The 13846-nt window shown below is 38.3% G+C and overlaps 2 protein-coding genes across 2 annotated transcripts; both read right to left on the bottom strand.

Annotated features, from left to right (window-relative positions):
- Position 1: 1 nt before the first annotated feature.
- Positions 2-6434, bottom strand: LOC119782735. Its single transcript, XM_038283842.1, has 8 exons — positions 6284-6434; positions 6043-6139; positions 5804-5964; positions 5032-5149; positions 4307-4942; positions 3569-3717; positions 3337-3454; positions 2-2552 (listed from the first exon to the last, which is right to left on the bottom strand). Exons 2-8 carry the CDS (start codon positions 6128-6130, stop codon positions 2110-2112), a joined length of 1713 nt encoding a protein of 570 aa, XP_038139770.1. The 5' UTR covers positions 6131-6139; positions 6284-6434; the 3' UTR covers positions 2-2109.
- A 3797-nt stretch (positions 6435-10231) lies between these two features.
- mettl21e (methyltransferase like 21e) lies at positions 10232-13657 on the bottom strand. The gene is made up of 5 exons (XM_038283849.1): positions 13339-13657; positions 11957-12117; positions 11305-11422; positions 11104-11201; positions 10232-10815 (listed from the first exon to the last, which is right to left on the bottom strand). Exons 1-5 carry the CDS (start codon positions 13424-13426, stop codon positions 10498-10500), a joined length of 783 nt encoding a protein of 260 aa, XP_038139777.1. The 5' UTR covers positions 13427-13657; the 3' UTR covers positions 10232-10497.
- Positions 13658-13846: the final 189 nt, after the last annotated feature.

The following is a 13846-nucleotide window of genomic DNA, read 5'->3' as shown; positions in this document are numbered from 1 at the left end:
CTTCCTTTTGTCCCTTTTGTATTAAGAGATCACAAATTACACATTTCACAAAAATGGTTACAATTTACAGTTTGGTTTACATTGTAATGATTAACTGCCATCAAAAGCAGTGTTTTATTTAACATTCAAAATCTAAGACCAGCATGAGATTAATTTCCACAGTAATAATGATGATACTCAGCTATACTGTATCCATCTATAAATGCAGATGAAACAAATCCGTTACATAGACTACAGGCATGTCTTGTAGACATAAAACCAGGACGACTTAACTTTCTGCTACTGAATGGAGACAAAACAGAAGTTACCATCTTTGGACCAGAGTATTTGAAGAAGAAGCTGATTAGTCAGTCACTTCATTTGGATGGGATTAAATTGATCTCAGAAAATAAAGTAAAAAATCTTGGTATTATTTTTGATCAGGACCTCTCATTTAAATCCTATATCAAAGAGGTATCTATAATTTCCTTCTTTCATCTGTGGATATTGCAAAATTAGAAATATCCTGTCCAGGGATGATGCTGAGAAACTAGCCCATGCATTTGTTACTTCAAGGCTGGACTATTGTAATTCTTTAATATCAGGTATTCCACAAACTGTACTTAAAAGCCTAAATTTGATCCAAAATGCTGCAGCCAGAGTTCTGATGAAAATTAAAAAATAGATAATTTCTCTCCTACCCTAGCTTCTCTTCAATGGCTTTCTGTTAAATCAAGAATATAATTTAAAACCCTCCTTCTCACATATAAAGCCTTAAATGGCCAAGCTCCATCTTATATCAGATGATTGTTCTATCACTGTTCTCCCATTCTGCAGTATTTGTTTGTTTAATCTCTGTCAAATACTTGGAAATTAAAAATGTAAACTTAAGAGTTCTATTAGAATACAGAACAAGACGTAATAACTTTACCACTGCATAAATCAAGGTCAAAGGTATTACAGAAATACTCATTTTCCTAACATGCATAAAAAAACAAAGTGTCTCTATAAGAAATTTGTGAAAAAGAAAGAAGGTAAAACATTTTTCATTAAAATATAACCGTCAGAACAACGTTGATGAGGCGCATCTTGCCGGCCCCCCTAGGACACATTTGTTTCACGATTTTACCTTGTTTGCTGAACGTGGTGTTTATTTTCATGTTACCAATAAATGGCAACTTGGACAATAAAGAGTTAAAACTTAAATCTTTCTTTGGGTTTTAATTAACCAATCACCAGCAACCCTGAACCCCCCCCCAGTTTATGGCAGTTTGCTGGTGTATAACACAAAGGTTTGTATTAATTTCAACCCAAATGTGTGCCTTAAAGCATTTTCTTATCTAGGAATGGTTCTAATGTTATTTTTATGCAAATGAAAGTGTTTATGCAGATCGTTTGCGACATTGTCCATCTTAGGCGCTGATGTTACAACAAATTCACCACAGGATTGGCGGAACCAGTGCTGAAAAAGATGATTATGACCCTGATCTCAGATATATGTTAGAAAAATAGAGAACGAGTCAGATTTTTTTTTTATGGAAAGGTTCCCAAAAAAAAAAAAAAAAAAATCCCTCCTCTGTCAAAATAAAAACTGAAGCAGAAGAAGGTTTTTAGGTGACATCTGAGTGATCCAAAAAATTTTTGGGGCAAAGTCTTTTGCACAGATAAACCCTCAACTTTCCGGCTGTAGCCTTGTTTGGTATAAGCTAACGGAGCTTACCAACAGCCAAGCATGTTGGTAGAGAAGTAATGATTCGGGATAATTTTGCAGCCTGAGAACTAGGCAGACACTGGGAGACCATTAGTGCAATATTTTGCTAAATTTACAACAGTATCTGATCAAGCATGACCTAAACAGAGCAAGAACAACAAAAAATGTTTTGTTAAAACAGAAATGAAAATGGAAATCTGTAGTTTATGGTAAACCTTCAAAGATTAGCATTATTTGTACAAATCAAAACCATTATAACAAATATTCAGAGGTTAATAAAAAAAAAACTCCTGATGATAGACACCAGGAAATGAGAAACTGAAGTAAAACGGATTAAAAGCAGGAAACATTTGTAAAAATGAGTTTAAGCCAGCATTTGAACAAGTCAGTGGGCATCCAGATACAGTCTTTAAACTTCCTCAGGCTTTCAGCCTGCACCCAGTGGGCCTGCTCAGTCTGTTCCTGTCACTTCCATCTCCTTCCCTACTTGTTGCCATGAATAACTTCATTTCCCCTTCTTCAGTCAGTAAACTTGTGTGAAAAGCTTTTTTAAAGTTCTCAGTGAACACCAGATCAGTCTCAAACCTGACCTTGTTGGCCCAGATCAGCGTTGTTCCGGGTTTGCAGAAATGCTTCATAGTGACCAAGAGCTCATCCAGGAAGTCGTGATGGTAAACGACGTCGGCTGCCAACACGTAGTCGTACCTGCAGACAGGTGAAGGGTAGGCGTGCTCCATATCGTAGCCCCAGGTCAGAGAGGCCACCTGAGGTGTGTGTCTGCAGCGGCCCCTGGTGTTCCTCATCAAGTTGGCTCGGAGGTTACCTAACACCTCTGGAAGGTCTGTGGCTGTGACCGAAGCTCCTGAACATAGGAGAGAGACAGAAAAACCCCCCTGCTTATTTGCAAAAGGTCATGATGCTGCTAACATTATTACCTACTTTTTTAAAAAAGACCAAAATAGGCTTTCTTTGATGTCATTTTTGTAACCTTGCCCTGTAAATTTCATAATGATCATGACTGGGAAGCTTTTGAGGCACTTCGATTGTGCAGTCCACATGTATTCGGTGGAACTGGAATATACTTGGATGCTCCAAGACATTTTTAGGAGTAACTTTGGAAGAATGGGATACCAAGAAGGCCTTTAAAGCTCTACTGTCTATTTATGACCAAAGCAAACAGCTGGGGCTTCTTTCTGGCCTAAGGTTGGGCTTGTTTCCAGTAAATGTGGCAAGGACTGCTTCTTGTCACTAATCCTGTTTGTGTTGTTCACGGAGATGAGCTCAAGGCATAGTTTTGGAGAAGATAGTTTCTGATTTAGGAAATGTAGAGTCTTCTTTGCATTCTTGATCATGGCAATGAGATATGGATCATCAGTTGAGGAGCAACCAGCATAGAAGCATCTGGAATGGGTTTCCTGCACAGGAAATAAGTCTGATACCTCAGAGTTTGCCACTGTCAGACCAGGAACATGCTGAAGGGAGTATCCTTTTTGGATGGGGGGTAACCCAACCAAAAATACCAGCTTATTAAGTCTTCCACTTCAGGAATAATTACTACCTAATTATTTTTCCATTTATTTCTGGTCAAATCATTATGTTTTTTTTCTGAGTCAATTTCTGATTAAATGTCTATAGTGACTGCTCACCCAGTAGACTGGCCACTATGGCTACCAATCCAGTTCCTGCTCCTAGTTCCAGCACCTCTTTTCCCTGCAGGTCCACTGTGTGTTTGTTGTTTTCAAGGTAGGAGCACAAAGCCAGTGCCTAAAAAAACATGAAAAAAGACCCAAAACAAAATGGTTGATCTGATTAAGTCAATGAAGGTTATGCAGACTTTTTCCTAACTTAAAAAAACAAAGTGTGCTCAGAAAGACTCACAGCTGGCCACATCATTGCTCCGAATGAATCAATAGACTCATATATGACGATGTCCTGTCCTACGTAGTGGTAGATGTCTTTGTCAGGGCGGCATATGATGCTTGGAGCCCAGTTCCGCCGTACGGCTGTCTGGTTCAGATGCTCCTGCTCTGCAGGGACCAACAGACATCTGCTGTAACTTGGTTACCAAACACAAGGTGTAAAATATTGAATCAAAAGCTTGATATAGGCAACTACAAGGAATGCATGCAACTTGTTTTACATAATTGGAACGACAAATAAGCAAGATTCTAAGAAGAAAGAAACTCCCTTTCTTCCTTTAAAGGTCAGACACTCAGGCCCAGCACCTTAGTCCTCTGTGCTATCTCAGGAAAGTTATGCTTTGGCTTCACTAGTTTTGGCTTTCACTTGCATCTCTGATTTATGTCACAGCAGTCCTGCCAATCTCATTAAAGCTGTTTTTTTCACTTTAGAGTCTGCTGGCAAATGAGCACGTATGTCTTCCAGTAGAGAAGAGAAAGATTAGCAGCCAAAACAAACACCCAACAGCTCAAAACATGAATAAATTCCCTCTATGTAATACTATTTCTTTTAAGCTACAGGCGCTCTATGCAAGCCAAGACATTGTTTTCATGGAGGTTTTGGTGAATACACTTTGTTAAACATTTATAATATGCAAACAGCCCTGGCATATCTTTTGATGGATGAATGACTGATTTGCACTGGCAAATAGCTCACCAGAAATGCTTTCAACAATCTCCTTCTGTTCATCAGTTTTACTGTCTTCTGAGGTCACCGTTTCCTCTTCCTCACTTTTGAGCTTTTTTTCTTCTTCTACCTCCTGTTCTCCACTATCTTCCAGTCTATCAGACCCCACCTCCTGACAGGCACAGTACAGTTTGTCATCACAGCTTTCTTCCTCTCCAGTCTTCTCATCCTCGTCTCCCAACAGATCTTTTATTTCGAGCTTCTGATCCATTTCAAAATCTCCTTCCCTACTTGTTGCCATGAATATCTTCATTTCCCCTTCTTCAGTCAGTAAACTTGCGTGAAAAGCTTTTTTAAAGTTCTCAGTGAACACCAGATCAGTCTCAAACCTGACCTTGTTGGCCCAGATCAGTGTTGTTCCGGGTTTGCAGAAATGCTTCATAGTGACCAAGAGCTCATCCAGGAAGTCGTGATGGTAAACGACGTCGGCTGCCAACACGTAGTCGTACCTGTAGACAGGTGGGGGGTAGGTGTGCTCCAGGTCGTAGCCCCAGGTCAGAGGGGCCACCTGAGGTGTGTGTCTGCAGCGGCCCCTGGTGTTCCTGCTCAGATTTACTCTGGTGTTGTTTAAAACCTCTGGAAGGTCTGTAGCAGTGACCCAACTACCTGAAAAATAAACCAACAATCAAAAGCATAAAGGAATAAAATCGCTGCTGTTTAAGAATCTGCTGACAGATTCGTATACGCTCACACACCGAGAAGTGCCGCGACCACAGACACAAGGCCAGTTCCTGCTCCGATTTCCAGCACAGCTTTGTCTGTGAGATTAAGTTGATCCCGATGAGTATCCAGGTAGTGGCAGAGAGCTAAAGCCTGGGAAACAACAATATCCTCATTGTCAGTATGCAAACCGCTTATTATGTTCACAAAAAAGTGTCATAATGTCAGTCATCTGTCAGTTTTCATCATTGAATGTGTCAGTTGTGGAATTTAGAGCAGTTTGTTTTCAACAGTGATTTTCCCACAAGCACAATGTTAATACTAAAACATTTGAACATACTGAAAGGATCCCATGTAACTATATGTAGATTTGCACACAGAATCTGCAATTTCATTGTGCATCTATAGTGATTCCCACATTGCAGTTGCTTAGGGTTGGGAGTTAAGAGGATTTGCTACTAGCTCAGGGTTGATTTGCGAGAAAAACCCCAATAGAAATAATAGAAACAAAAAGTGAGAAGTGTAGAATTTTGCCTAGAATACTTCCATCATGTGCATAGAAAAGGAAATCTAATTGATGTAATTTAAATCAAAATGTTTCTGAATATTTCAAACCCTCATGCTTGAAAGTGTATCAAATCATCCGAGTCTAAAATGAACATTTAGTGGTTGAATTAGAACAAGTTTAAAGGATATGTCTTTCATGAGCGCCCCTAAAGTTGAATGTTCTTTCTAAAGAGAAGCATGGCTGAAATGATACTGCTACACAAGGTTTTTTATACAAATGTCACAACCTGCACCACTCACCCCGGGCCATATCATGCCTGCATATGAGTCCAGACCCTCTTCGATGACTATCTCATGGCCGACGTAGTTGTACACTTCTTTGCCCACTCTGTTATAAAAACATGGACCCCAGGTGGCCAGTTTTTGTTGCTTTCCCTCAGTTAATTTCGTTTGTGGATCATCTTAAAGAAATAAATATGGTAGTTTCAAAAGCATTGATGAGTAATCCTAACATTGATACTGCAATGGTTAAAAGTTACCTTTGTTTTCTTCTTCCTTTTCTTCAGCCTCATCTTTCTCCTTTTCATGTTCACCCCCTGTATCTTCCACAAATGGCGAACCTTCCATGTTGAAGTACTTCATGATGTTGGGAAGAAGGTAGTTTTCATTTAATTTCAATTTCTAATTATCACTTATGCCTTTACTTATATTAAGCAAAAAAGATAGATAAGATAGATAGACCACGTTTTGTTTAAAAGTTTAAAGAAACGTCTTTCTTACCTGTTAGTTTTGAGCCGATGTGGCTTTAATTCCCATTTAAAAAGCCCCAACTGTGTCTGGACACCTTGGAAGGCGATGTTATAGACCCTCAGCATCCAGCAGGACACTCCCATCATCATTACAAGGGCAGAGGGGTATTTTTAGAGCTGTGCTCATTAGGAATAAACACAAGGCTTGGTAGGGGGCACAAAGGTTCAAATGCACAAACAAAAAAGAGATGGAGGAGGAGCCAAAAGGAAGAAGAAACTAAGCCATAGTAAGTTTGGTAAGCTTTGCTTCAGCTGCTATTTGTTGGTGGTCCATCTGCAGATGAGCAGGAAGGGGTCCTTAATGTGATAGGAAAAGAGGAAATAATAAATTAGGTTCAAACAGATCTAAAACATGATGCTAATGTGACAATTTTACTGCGTTTACTTGGTCTATTACACCTAAAGGAAAACATAGGATGGGTTTTAGTCTGTTGCAAAACCAAGGATATGATTTCTGTTTGGCGTGGTGATATCTTGGCAGGGAGCGGATGAATGTGTGTGTTATCACTGTTCACTCTGTTTGACACCCATATGCAAAGTCTGAGAATGGACATGTGCTGAATATGTCACGATTAAAAGGTAACCTGATAAATGGTGCATTGTTTACTAAACTCTTAAATCCTGGAAAACATTCATCAAACCCACTATGCATATTTTAAAACAATTAACTGACAGACAGTAATATCGATGGTTACTTTTTAAGGCAAGAAAAAATACTGTTTCTGGTGTCACAAAAATCACTATTAGTAAATAGTTTGGATTCTTTTTTCTGCAAAAGAGCTCTAAAACTCGGGTGGGGCAGTTGGTGAAAACAAACAGTCTATTTAAAATTAGTCACGTACTCTGGGATGCCTTCATGTCGCTTGCTCGCTTTTCCAGCAATGGCCTCAATTGCTTCAGCAGAGATGGGGGGTAAGAGGATCAGGCTGGAATGCATCCCGCACGTATCAAGCTGTGGAGAAAATAAGGGGGCTCCAGTGTCAACAACGTCTGACGTCTACTCCCAGGGTCAGGAATTGTCATCTACAGATTTCAAATCCCAGAATTTTGCTCTTCTCATTTGCTTTTTTTAAAGCTCATAGCTATAAAGTCACAAATTTTGTTAATCAGGCTTAGTTCTTCAAGAAATGGCTTTTTTTGCCTGATGACAGACAGAAAATGAACTCTAGTCGTTGAAGGAGTTTCTTTTTTTTTTTTTTTTTGTATTAGCAGGTTGTCAAAAGAGTAATAAAGTTAATAGATATTCCCATAAGGCTACATGCAGACTTCAGCTGTTGGGTATTTATTTGTCTTGACAAAGGCAGAGGTATTTACTGCCTGACAGCTTAAATAACCTGCTTCCCTTTAATCCATCTCTTTAACACAGCTTGGTTGACATGCATCCACCAGAACCACCAGGAATGAAGCGACAGAAAACGACCCTGAAAAGCTCGGGGGATTTGGAACGATTGAAGTATCAAATTTAATGGGTCACATTTATAGCAAGCTGACTCAAACTTGCTCCTTCCCATGTAGTCAAACTAACTGGTGAGTTTCCAGGATATGGAGGAAATTAGTCCTGCTGTGGTGTTCAAGTTACTTTAGCAGCAACCATGCTGCCATTAAAGGAGAACTAAAGGTTTGGTGTTTACTCTGTGCCCCTAAAACTGCTGAGCATGTGATTTCTGACTTTTAACAATTTAATCATTCTATGAAAACATACAAACATAACGTTCACTGAAAGACTTTTGTATAAATGAGTCTTAAAATGATTGATCCAAGATGTTGCATATTCACACGTCACACATCTAGATTTCACCAATAACATTGCAGGCAATTTTGCTTTGCAGAGAGGATTTTTAAAAGGTTATCGTCTTAAGCAGGTCCAGCTGCCCAGCGGAAATTGAGTCGCTGATTTTAAGTGTGCACAGGGTGCTTAAAACGCTTTAAGACATAAACAGTTTTAGAAATGAAAAAACTTAGACTGACACAAAGCCAACCTTATAAAGCTGTCATTCTGGTTTACAGGCAAAAAATTTCAAAACAAGCAATATTTGCAGTTTTACACTGAGGGGTTGATTCAAAAGCTAATCTTAAAGTTAAAACCATGGTGGGTATGCTTTGTTGAAATAAGCAATTAGGAGTGCCTGCCATAGGTATTTAGACAGCTTGTTTACAAAAAGTTAAAAAGAAGTTATATTTGAGAGAATACCACAACCATTTAAACATTTATGTCGACGTTCACCCACAATATGAATGTATTGGAAGCATACACAAGTACAGAATGTACAAGCAATCAGCTGGTTTTGCTTAGATAGAAAACTTTGAATCAATCTAACTGTATGATCTGGTTGAATTGTCTCTGTAAAGTGCTTTGAGATGACGTGTTGGGGATTGCGCTATATAAATAAACTGAATTGAATTGAAATTGAATTTAATGCAATATGCTCTACACGTGTCAGTTAAAACTAAATCAAGGAATAACATACCAAATTATCCTATCTTCCATTAAAACCGGAGATAAATGCAGAAAATTTGATTGGAAAACAGTTAACTGATTTTATTTAATCTGCCTTATCTCTGTGTTCCTGTTTTTATGCCGATTGAAGCTTCATTCCATTTTATCTTTATTTGACAGGATAATGCAAACTAACGTAGTGACAAAACAGTCACTTAAATACTCCACATAAATTTTGTAGCTACAGTAGTTTTCAACTACTGTCCCTGGTTGGGCTATTATGTACAATAGAATTTACAAACACAATTTCATGTTCAAAGAATTAAAAAAGGATAATAAATGTAGAACATAAATCTCATATACGACTATTACTTAAAAAAAATTGAAACTGAGTACAATTCGGATTGGTCACTAACCAGTTTTTTGTTTGGTAACGAACATTTTAAAATCAGCCACCGTTTTGACATCAGATGGTAATGAGCTCTAGAGTCTTTAACAGCGAAGGCCGTCTGTCCAAAACGTATTTTAAAGTCATGGTTTGAGCAACTTCTAGTAACCCGGAGGATACTTTGTCTCTAAACAAACGTACTTATGTTTATGCATTTAGCAGAATCTTTTATCTAAAGCGATTTACAAAGTAAACGCAATGTTACAGTTATCATCAATATGACAATAACTTCTCGAGAGGAAAATTCCTGGTCAGAATCAGTGGTGACAGGAAAGAGATAGAGGGAAGTACAGAAAGAGTGGTAGAGGGTTACAGAGGTATGGGTTAGAAACGTACCCACTTAGTGGCTCAGGTGTTGAATCATTAATTAGTTTCTCAATCAATTTAAGGAAAGAAAGATTAGTAAAACTATAAAAAATACTCATTGTTTTTTATTTTTTCAAGGATGGTACAGTGGTGATACCCTATTGGCTTTTTATCCATAATTTTTGTATTGCTCAGTTGCAAGCATCTTAAAAAAAGTAGCTTTAATTTAGAGTCTAAGGCTGACCTTTGACCAGAAAATGACAGATTACCAATCTAAACATTGCAGTTTGGAGAAGTATTGGATTTTGAAATAAAACGGAATAAAACTCTGAATGATCAAAATTTGTCTAGTATTCTATTTAGATGATTGTTATCTAAAGTGTTCTAAAAAAAAAAAAAACAATTGGCTTTTCTTCATTTATTTACTTCAACTCTTTCAGAATCTGCTCAGTATAAAAAAAAAAAAAAAAAAAAAAAAAAAAAGAACAAACTGTGGTGGTAGTTTCATGGTCTGGGATTGCTCTTAATTCAAAACCTGGAAAAAGTGCTATAATTGCATAAAGAGAGGGATGGATCTTAAGCGGTCAGGTAAGCAAGCTCACCTTGAATTAATTAGCAACATTATCAGCCAAAAAGATTATCAGCCAAAACTCAACGCTCACTGAGCCTTATTTTTAGAGATAAAAAAACCCATTAGGATGAATCCATAAAAAATACACACGGCAACATACAACATTGTAGAATTTAATTGAATTAAGAATGTCTAAACTTTAAAAAAGTTTTTTTTTAAGTCTAACAAACCAACCAGCTGGACAAGTTCGTTTCATTTCTACCATAGGATAGCTGTTTGTTGGGAGCATTGTAAACAATGAATCAGAGCGGAATTTTATGGGAAGAGGACAACTATGTTACAGACCAAAACCATGCTTTAGATGACTCTTAATGAGAGTTTGAGTTGGCACAGATTTATGGTAGCCATCCTCTGTTCTTCAGCTCATGCAGCAGCCTCTTTGGTCCTCTTGATCTTCCTCCAGGCTCGGTACAGTTTAATGCTAAGACTCGGCAGGTCATACAGCTCCTCGAGGTTGAACCGCTGCTGGAAGCGATCCACAAAGCTGTTCTCAGGGTCCAGCCTAAAACGCATGGCCCAAAGTATCTGAGTGCTGTCTTGACAAAGGTAGTCGAACGTGTCCATGAGCTCATCCAGGTAAGGGTGCGCGTAAACCACGTCAGCTGCAAGAATGTAGTCAAAACAATGTGTTGCACGCGGGAAACGTTCAGCCACATTCTGACCCCAGATAAGCTCGGTGACCTGGAGAGAGTGGTTACACTGGTTGATTAGGAAGGTAGTAAACAACTGATGGGTCTTCAGCTCAAATTACATTCTTTGGAGATATGTTGAAATGTATTTGCCGTTAAAGAGTGAGAGATCGTGCCAATTAAAGACATCAAGAAAAACAAAAATGTTTCTACTTTGAAAACATAAAATATCTGTTAATTTTATGGCATTTTACATTGCTCTGTTTTTCCTAAACCCAGTTAATTAACCTTGAGGTATTCAACTTATTTAAATTAAGACTTTCTTCCACACAAAACATACCAGAGGGATATATTTGCATCTGCCCTTTGTATTGCGTGTTACATTGTACTGGAGATTACCCAGAACATCTGGCAGGTCCGTGGATGTCACTTTAGCACCTGAGAGAAAACAAGAAGTGCCAGGAAAAATAAAATACTCCCAATTAAACTTCACAAACGTATGATTATATGCCTGAAAATCACAGGATCTATATGCATGTACCTAACAGACTGGATACAATGGTGACGAGCCCAGTTCCGGCTCCCAGTTCAATCACATTTTTATGCTCCAAGTTGTATTTGTCCTGGTTGGTTTCCAGGAAGTGGCACAGCACCATTGCCTGTTGGAGAATGATCAGAAAAAATATGAGACACAGACTAAAGGAATAAAGTCCTGGATCATGATTTATTTTTTTAAATGGATGAGTCTAAAATTTAAATAAACAGAGGACATGTTTGATTTAAACAAAACGCAGCACTGCAGGATGCAAACTGTGAAGCATGGAGGAGGTCATTTCATGGTAAGGGGATTCTTTGCTGCAGTATGAGCCAGCCAAATCAATGCCTCAGATCATCTCTAAAATGAATACAGAGAGACTGGACCCTACAACCTGACCAAATCATACAAGCTAATCCACCAAGAGCTGGCAGAAACTAAGAAATGGCAACAGGTGGACTAGCTGCTTGGCAGTAGGATGCACAACGCTTTTCTCCACACTGTATTTTATGATTAGCTTTGATTGAATCATTTTCCGTTTAGGAGAAAAAAAATAATACTAATTAATCATCAACATATGAACCTATCCTTTGGTAAAAAAAACAAAGTTTCTCATGGCGTCTCCTAATATTTCAGGTCACTAAACATAAGAACGCACCGAGGGCCAGAGGACAGCTCCATAGAGGTCTGTGGATTCTTTGATCCGTATCTCCAGATCAGAGAAGATGTATCCCTCCCACGTCTCAGGACCGATGGCTGACGGCTGGAAACGGCGAGACATGATGGCTTTAGCCAGCTCTGCATCAACGGGAATAATATCTAAAAAAAAACAAAAAAAAAAGAAGGATTTGCACTAAATCATTATTGTCATATAATAATGCTCCAGAGAGAAACAAAACTGAAAGCAAAGAGGTAAATCCTTATGCTAACGGTCAAACAAAGCAGGACATTTACAGTACAGATAATCACTTTAACAATGACTAAAATCTACTGAAGCCAGAATTTTCAAAAATAGTATAGATCTTCTGTAAAGCTTTTATTTCACACTTTAAAAAAAATGTATTCACAAAAAAACCTGTTTATTTACCAGTAAGTCTCTGGGAAGGACTTTTTACACATTCAGATCTGTTGCTTTGTGGTAAAGTCTTTTTTAGCCCAAACTGTGTAACATCCTGTTCAGCCGTCTCACACTCTTTATTTCCATCTGTTCTTGGAGATAAAGAACAGATGAAGTTTTCCTTATCTATGAATACATTCAACCTTTTCACATGTTTTCATATCCAAGGTTGGTGGATGAACTTTATGTCGGGCTATCGAATTAAAGGAGACTGGTTGAGAGTGAATGTATGTCATTTTTTACACTGCTGTTGAATAAAATGTTTGAAAGAAATACACCTATAAGTTTTTTTATCTACTTGTGTCATCTGTAATAAAAAAACAATAATACATTTATGTTTATTGTTAGAAGCAAACCAAATCTAAAAAAAAATCTATATTTAATTTTCGTAGCATTGTGTGATGCTCAAAGGATAAATCTTGTCCCCTCTAACATAAAGTAGTAACACCATACCAAAAACTATCTGATGGGAAGAATTCTCTGTATCATCTATGTTTTTCTCTTTCATATTTTACTGTGACTGTTACCCTTCAATTAGAATATTTAATCAAGAAAACCACTTATGTGTTTTTTATTTTCCTTCTCGATCACAGGTAAGGACTGTGAGTCACACTGGCTGCATGCAGGCGCTGACATGAGAGCATCCAAACCACAACTTTAGTTATGCAATGCTGGTTTAGATAAAAGGTCAGGAAAGCCCACTGTAACAATGCCAGGCTTGGGGACTGTTTTCATTGGCCGGATTTAAACCCTTTCAAGTCCCCACTTCTTGCTGTCATCAGTGATGACTGTGGAGAAGCCCAGCTGCAGCACAACAGCACCTCCAGAAAGAAATGGGATCTGCTTCTTAAAGCTACAGTATTAAAGTAAGAATCTATAGAGTTAATATATGAAAGGCTCTAAGTATAAATTCAAATTCTCACCGCCTTGTTTGGTGCTGGAGTCCTCTGCGACTTTAGGCTGCTGGGTGTCCGTGTCTGCAGGAGGAGAAGCATGGCTTAAACAGGACATGTTACTGCGTATGAGCCTTGCTGTCAAAGGTGAAGCTCTTTCAGATGTGGGTCACTGTGGATGCTGATCTCAGACGGGACGTTATTTCTAACCCTCTATGGTTTTAGGTTACACACAGTGTTTAAAAAGTTCTTGTCCAACAATCCCATGCCGAGCCTTGGATCCTGCACATATTTCTGTCTCCCTCCGGTCAAGCTTAATGCCGCCCTCTGAAGCAGGGCGTTGACTGACAACAGCAGCTGCCCTGCTGATGGACAGGAAAAACAGGGAGGAGGGGTTATTTACAGACTGAATGAAATATTGAACAAAATAATATCTCCAATTTTTATGGAACCACTGGTTAATTATGCTTAAACAATATGTTGTTTTTTTTTTGTTACACAAAGCGTATCTGATTGTCAAAGGGATAGAAATGATGAG

This window comes from Cyprinodon tularosa, unplaced genomic scaffold (genome assembly GCF_016077235.1).
Source record: "Cyprinodon tularosa strain WSP-4 unplaced genomic scaffold, ASM1607723v1 ctg197, whole genome shotgun sequence".
NCBI lineage: Eukaryota > Metazoa > Chordata > Actinopteri > Cyprinodontiformes > Cyprinodontidae > Cyprinodon > Cyprinodon tularosa.
Note: the sequence above shows the minus strand (reverse complement) of the source record. Positions and strands in the feature narration are given on the sequence as shown.

Excerpts from the sequence above, each read along its gene's own strand:
- LOC119782735 (XM_038283842.1), bottom strand. The coding sequence starts at position 6,130 with ATGGAAGGTTCGCCATTTGTGGAAGATACAGGGGGTGAACATGAAAAG. Across the intron at positions 4,943-5,031 it reads TGTGGTCGCGGCACTTCTCG|GTAGTTGGGTCACTGCTACA; the intron begins GTGTGTGAGCGT and ends TTTATTTTTCAG. Across the intron at positions 3,718-4,306 it reads GATTGTTGAAAGCATTTCTG|AGCAGGAGCATCTGAACCAG; the intron begins GTGAGCTATTTG and ends TGGTCCCTGCAG.
- mettl21e (XM_038283849.1), bottom strand. The coding sequence starts at position 13,426 with ATGTCCTGTTTAAGCCATGCTTCTCCTCCTGCAGACACGGACACCCAG. Across the intron at positions 11,423-11,956 it reads GAGCTGTCCTCTGGCCCTCG|GCAATGGTGCTGTGCCACTT; the intron begins GTGCGTTCTTAT and ends ATTCTCCAACAG. Across the intron at positions 10,816-11,103 it reads GATGCAAATATATCCCTCTG|GTCACCGAGCTTATCTGGGG; the intron begins GTATGTTTTGTG and ends CACTCTCTCCAG.